Source organism: Symphalangus syndactylus, chromosome 19, assembly GCF_028878055.3.
Source record: "Symphalangus syndactylus isolate Jambi chromosome 19, NHGRI_mSymSyn1-v2.1_pri, whole genome shotgun sequence".
Classification (NCBI taxonomy): Eukaryota; Metazoa; Chordata; class Mammalia; order Primates; family Hylobatidae; genus Symphalangus; species Symphalangus syndactylus.
Genome location: NC_072434.2, coordinates 80,928,552 through 80,934,551, shown reverse-complemented (window position 1 = coordinate 80,934,551; position 6,000 = coordinate 80,928,552). Strand labels below are relative to the sequence as shown.

At 47.1% G+C, this 6,000-nt stretch overlaps 1 protein-coding gene and 1 pseudogene across 4 annotated transcripts in view; both read right to left on the bottom strand.

Moving 5' to 3' along the window:
- Nucleotides 1–2,214: 2,214 nt before the first annotated feature.
- LOC129458521 (alpha-enolase-like) lies at nucleotides 2,215–4,487 on the bottom strand (annotated as a pseudogene).
- EDARADD (EDAR associated via death domain) overlaps nucleotides 2,215–6,000 on the bottom strand; it is a 134,938-nt gene continuing 131,152 nt past the window's right edge. For all 4 annotated transcript variants that reach the window (XM_055234440.2, XM_063613457.1, XM_063613458.1 and 1 more), the window contains one exon: nucleotides 2,215–4,898. In XM_055234440.2, coding sequence (XP_055090415.1) covers nucleotides 4,516–4,898 — 383 coding nt within the window. In that variant the 3' untranslated portion in view covers nucleotides 2,215–4,515. The remainder of the gene's footprint in view (nucleotides 4,899–6,000) is intronic.

Genomic DNA, 6,000 nt, shown 5'->3' with positions numbered 1-6,000 from the left:
TGGTGGCCACAGACTGTGCAGGCTGGTGTTAGGCTGAGGTGACAAGTGGGCCTGGGTGGAAATGGGGGAAGGAAGGGGCTTTCTGGAGGCACTTGGCCAGGCAGGCGTGCGCAAGAAGATTGTCACCCTGAGATCCAGTCTTTGCATCTCCAGGGCGTGGCAGGATAGAAGGAGGGCAGAAGTGCAGACCATCAGACTGCTGGGGTCTGCTACCACCAACACTAAACACCCACAGCTTTTTAAATTCTGGGCTAATAAATGAGAATGTGTTACACGTAGCTTAATGAGAATGCAATACATCAAATCAAATTCATAGATGGCGAGAACTCCTAACGGCTTCTGTACAGTGCCTGGAACCTGGCTGACAAAAATGTTTAATAACTGCCTCACTAAACACCAATTTGCCAAAGAATCTATTTTTTTAAAATCTCAACATTTTATTACTGGCTGTTACTTTCAATATATCTGGTGATAAATCTGACATTTATCTCATAAATCTGACAAGATAAGATGAGCTGGGTGAGATTAGCACTAAATCAGAAGTGTTAAGTATGTCTCTATAATAGATTTTTCTAGTTTAGAGTTTGCAATTGATGGTGAGGCTGACATCATGTGTCAGTAGCCTAATGAAAACCACTGTAATTGTCAGTGGAAAAAATCATGGTGGTTTAGAAAATAACTTTCTTTTGAGTTAATCCTAATCTTTCGGTTGCACTGAATCAGTGTTATTCATCATTTTTGCTTATTTTAATCAGAGACTTATACAGAATCCTTCCAAATTGAACTAAGTGTCTTAATTTTCTAAGCCCATAACAAAACCAAGTAGCACTTTCATGGAATTGTCAGTCAAAGCAAGGCTTTGCCTTTTATCTTTTTTCCCCCAAATTACCTAGAAAATCTGATCTTTCCAATAACAAACCCCACTATGCCCCCACACTTTCCCTTCTCCAAAATCATCAAATAAGAACATCAGATATTCTTTGAACCAAATGTTTCATTTGTTTAAAATCCTTTAAAGTTTGGATTTGAAGGAATCCCTTCCCTCCCAGCGTCCACATAGACTCCCTCTTCTTGGCTAAACTGCTGTGTAGTGTGATGGGGTTCTGTTTTAAGTTGGGCTAGTAGAAGCTAGAGGTGGTTACATTTCACCAATAGGTTACAGGATTTTCATTTATTTCTTAATTGAGCTTCATCTCAGGGGTGAAGCACTCAGTCTTAAACAAAGGATGAAAAAGTAAATATTACATTAAATTATTATTATTACAATTTTTTTTTTTTTTTTTTGAGATGGAGCCTCGCTCTGTTGCCTAGGCTGGAGTGCAGTGGCATGATCTTGGCTCACTGCAACCTCCGCCTCCTGGGTTCAAGCAATTCTAGTGCCTCAATTTCCCGAGGAGCTGGGATTACAGGCGCCCGCCACCACACCTGGCTAATTTTTGTATTTTTAGTAGAGATGGGGTTTCACCATGTTGGCCAGGCTGGTCTCGAACTCCTGACCTCAAGTGATCCACCTTCCTCAGCCTCCAAAAGTGCCAGGATTACAGGCGTTAGCAGCCACGCCTGGCCTAACTATCACCTTAAATTTTTTAAAGTCCTGGGTAACCAAAGGAGATTTGGAGCACTCTTTTTTTTTTTTTTTTTTGAGACACAGTCTTGCTCTGTCGCCCAGGCTGGAGTGCAGTGGCGCTATCTCGGCTCACTGCAAGCTCTGCCTCCCGGGTTCAAGCCATTCTCCTGCCTCAGCCTCCCAAGTAGATGGGACTACAGGCGCCCGCCACCAAGCCTGGCTAATGTTTTGTATTTTTAGTAGAGACAGGGTTTCACCATGTTAACTATGATGGTCTCGATCTCCTGACCTCATGATCTGCCCGCCTCGGCCTCCCAAAGTGCTGGGATTACAGGTGTGATGGAATACTCTCTTTTTTAAAGTCCTGGGTAACCAAAGGGGATTTGGAGTACGCTCTTTGTCAAACACTTCCCATGGCCTTGATTACCTCACTACTTCCTGACTGTTTTCCCAATAACCATCAGTTTCTGTATGTCTTTAAAAAACATTTGAGCAAATGACATTACTGATAGTCCACTGATTGTAAACATACTTGCATAAAAAAGTTGGGGCAGGTGTTCTGAAGAGTATCACCATGTAATACTAGCATCCCGTTAATTCACCAAAGTACTTTATAACAAAAAAAGTAATAAACCAACAAGACAGGGTCACTTCTCATTGCTGTTTTCTCTTTTTTTCTTTTTTCTCATGGGTCAATGAGGCTTTTTATTTTGAGCACAAAATCACTAGGGATCTTGCCTGTGGCCACCCCGGAGATGACACTGGAGGGTCATGTGGCTCCAGACACTTGGTGGAAAGTGAGGTGAGAAAAACGAGAAAAACAATGATTTGGGCCAATTACACGACTGCAAGGCTAGAGCTGCCAACAGGGCTCCAGGGAGCTTGGCTTCTGTAGAAGTTCTTTTTTTTGGGTGGGGGAGAGGGACGGAGTCTCACTCTGTCACCAGACTGGAGTGCAGTGGCGCAATCTCGGCTCACTGCAACCTGCTTCTGTAGAAGTTCTAAGGAAGTGGTGCGAACTCCACGGCGGTGGGCAAGGGTAGCTAACTAGCAGCGGCCCCTACAAATGTTGGTCGAGGGCCTTGAGCTGCCTGAGCTGACACGAGGGGAGGGGTCTAATTGGCCACCAGGTGACTGAAGGGCTTGCCTGCCCACAGCTTACTTGGCTGGGGGGTTTCTGAAGTTCCTGCCGGCAAACTTAGCCTTGCTGCCCAGCTCCTCTTCAATTCTGAGGAGCTGGTTGTCCTTGGCCAAGCGCTCAGATCAGCAAGGGGCACCAGTCTTGAGCTGCCCAGGGCACAGCCCCACCACCAGGTCAGCGATGAAGGTATTTTCAGTCTCCCCAGAACAATGAGGCACCATCACACACCAACCATTGGCCTGGTCCAGCTTGCACGCCTGAAGGGACTCAGTCACGGAGCGAATCTGGTTCACTTTGAGCAGGAGGCAGTTGCACTTCTTCTCATTCACGGCCTCAGCTGTCTTCTTTGGGTTGGTCACTGTGAGATCATCCCCCACTACCCGGATTCCTGCACTGGCCATGAACTTCTGCCAAGCTCCCCAGTCATCCTGGTCAAAGGGATCTTCGATAGACACCACTGGGTAGTTATTGATGAAGAACTTGTACAGGTCAGCCAGATAGTCAGGTGAGATTCCAGGTCATACTTCCCAGACCCGAAGAACTGAGGCCACTACGTCCATGCCAATGATCACCTTAACAGTGTAGCTAGCCAGCTTTCCCAATCGCAGTCTTCAGCAGCTCCAGACCTTCTTTACTCTCCAGGATGCTGGGAGCAAACGTGCCTCCATCCCCCACACTGGTGGCATCGTTCCCATATTTCTCCTTGATGACATTCTTCAGGTTGTGGTAAACCTCTGCTCCAATGGGCATGGCTTCCCTGAAGTTTGCTGCACTGACTGGGAGGACCATGAACTCCTGCATAGCCAGATTGTTGACAGCATGAGAACTGCCACTGATGACACTGAATGCCGGGACTAGCAAGATGACTTGGGAGTTGCCAGACAAGTCGGCGATGTGGTGGTACAGGGGAACCCCCTTCTCAGCAGCACTAGCTTTGCAGGCGGCGAGGGACATCCCCAGAATGGCGTTCGCACCAAATTTAGATTTATTTTCTGTTCCATCCATCTCGATCATCAGTTTGTCAATCTTCTCTTGTTCTGTGATGCTCAGTTTCTTGCTAACCAGGGCAGGTGCAATAGTTTTATTGATGGGCTCAACAGCCTTTGAGATACCTTCCCCATATAGTGAGTCTCCTCATTGTCCTGGAGCTCTAGGACCTCACAGATACCAGTTGAAGCATCACTGGGCACACCAGCTCTGAAGAGACCTTCTGAGGTGAAGAGATCAACCTCAACAGAGGGATTCCCACAAGAGTCAAAGATCTCCCTGGCATGGATCTTGAGAATAGACATGGTGAATTTCTAGCCACTGGGTCTCATCGCCTAGGAGAGAAGTGGAGGGTGCTGCAGACACTGAGGTCAATGTTCCTTGTTGCTATTTTCTTTGAAACCATGGGAATGGCACTGATCAGGAGAGATGTTACATATAATGCTGTGGGTATGTCTGGGGCTATCAACGGTCTCAGGACCTATTTAAATCTTTACTGTATTTCAGGGAGAGGATAATTTTATCTTCAACATGGCATGAATCCATTCCGATTGTAGGACTTTGGCCCTTAGAGGATACTAGAAAATATGTTTTCTTAATTCCAGATTTGAATATTAAATTAAAACAGATGTGCAAAAATAAACAGAGATCCACCACCGAAACAAGCTACCCCTCCACAAAACTGCCAGCTTTGGGGAAAACCAGTGTCCACCGTTCCACGTCCTTGTCCTAAACTCTTATAAAACAACAGATTCACATTCCTTCTTGACCTGTGGTTGTTTCAACGTCCGGAGAGGTCAATGAAGGAAGAAGAAGAGCTCTAGAAGTGCCTGGAGGAGTCTCCACCCTCCCGCTTGGGCCACTCCTCGTCCACCCACCTGCGCAGAACCTTCTCCACATCCGCCCTGTGGTAGAGCCTGCAGAGCTCCATCAGCTGGCCCACCGTCCTCTGACTGTTTCGGAGCAAGAACTCCAAGGTGGGGCTCTGTGGCCTCTGCTCCAGGAAGCACAATTCATCATAGGACATCCCCCATTTGCTTGCAAAATTCCTCCAGTTTTTCACCGTTGGGTGACACGGATCCAGCTTTATCCTGATCACATCTAGTAAGTCCTGATCGTTGAGCAAGTCACTTATGGTGGGGGCCCGGAGCAAGCAGGAGGAACAAGTACAGTTTTCTTTGCAGGAGTTGTCCTTGCGGATCTCTGCAAGGAGAAACAATTTAGTCCACAGGTCAACAAGAAGCCTAACATATGCATTCATTTCTTACATCCTTTATTTTCCTGCTGAATTGTCAAAAGCATCATATGGAAGACTATTTCAGAACGCTCATTTCCTTTTTTTTTTGAGGTGGAATCTCGCTCTTTCGTCCAGGCTGGAGTGCAGTGGCGCTGTCTCGGCTCACTGCAAGCTTCACCTCCCAGGTTCACGCCATTCTCCTGCCTCAGCCTCCTGAGTAGCTGGGACTACAGGCGCCCGCCACCGCACCCGGCTAATTTTTTGTGTTTTTCATAAAGATGGGGTTTCACCGTCTTAGCCAGGATGGTCTCGATCTCCTGACCTTGTGATCCATCCGCCTCGGCCTCCCAAAGTGCTGGGATTATAGGCATGAGCCACTGCGCCTGGCCTCAGAATGCTCATTTCTAATAATGTGTTACTCTTTTTTTTTTTTTTTTTTGATACAGGGTGTCACTCTGTTGCCCAGGCTGGAGTGCAGTGGCATGATCTGGGCTCACTGCAACCTCCGCCTTCTAGGCTCAAGCGATCCTCCCACCTCAGCCTCCCGAGTACTTGTGACTACAGGCACATACCACCAAACCTGGCTAATCTTTTTTTTTTTTTGGTAGAGGTGGGGTTTCACCATGTTTCTCAGGCTGGTCTTGAACTCCTAGACTCAAGTGATCTGCCCACCTTGACCTCCCAAAGTGCTGGATTACAGGCATGAGCCACCGCATCTGGCTGTGGCTAGGCTAGGCCAAAGATGAGTTACTTTGCTGGAAGGGGTAAGAACTTTTTTTTTTTTTTTTTTTTCGAGATGGAGTCTGGCTCTGTTGCCCAGGCTGGAGTGCAGTGGCAGGATCTTGGCTCACTGGGAGTAAGAAATTTTAAAGCCAGTTTCCCTTTCTTTCCAAGACTGTCTATGTTTTACAGTGTGCATTTGTGACACTGCTGGCCAGAATAAGGGCTCCAGCAAACAGAACTCTCTCCGGGATACAAGGGTCTGCAGTGTCTGTGAGTAACCAGCCCACACTTGCATGCACCTCAGCCCTTGCCCCTTCCAAGTGACCAGTCAGCCCTGAGAGTTTA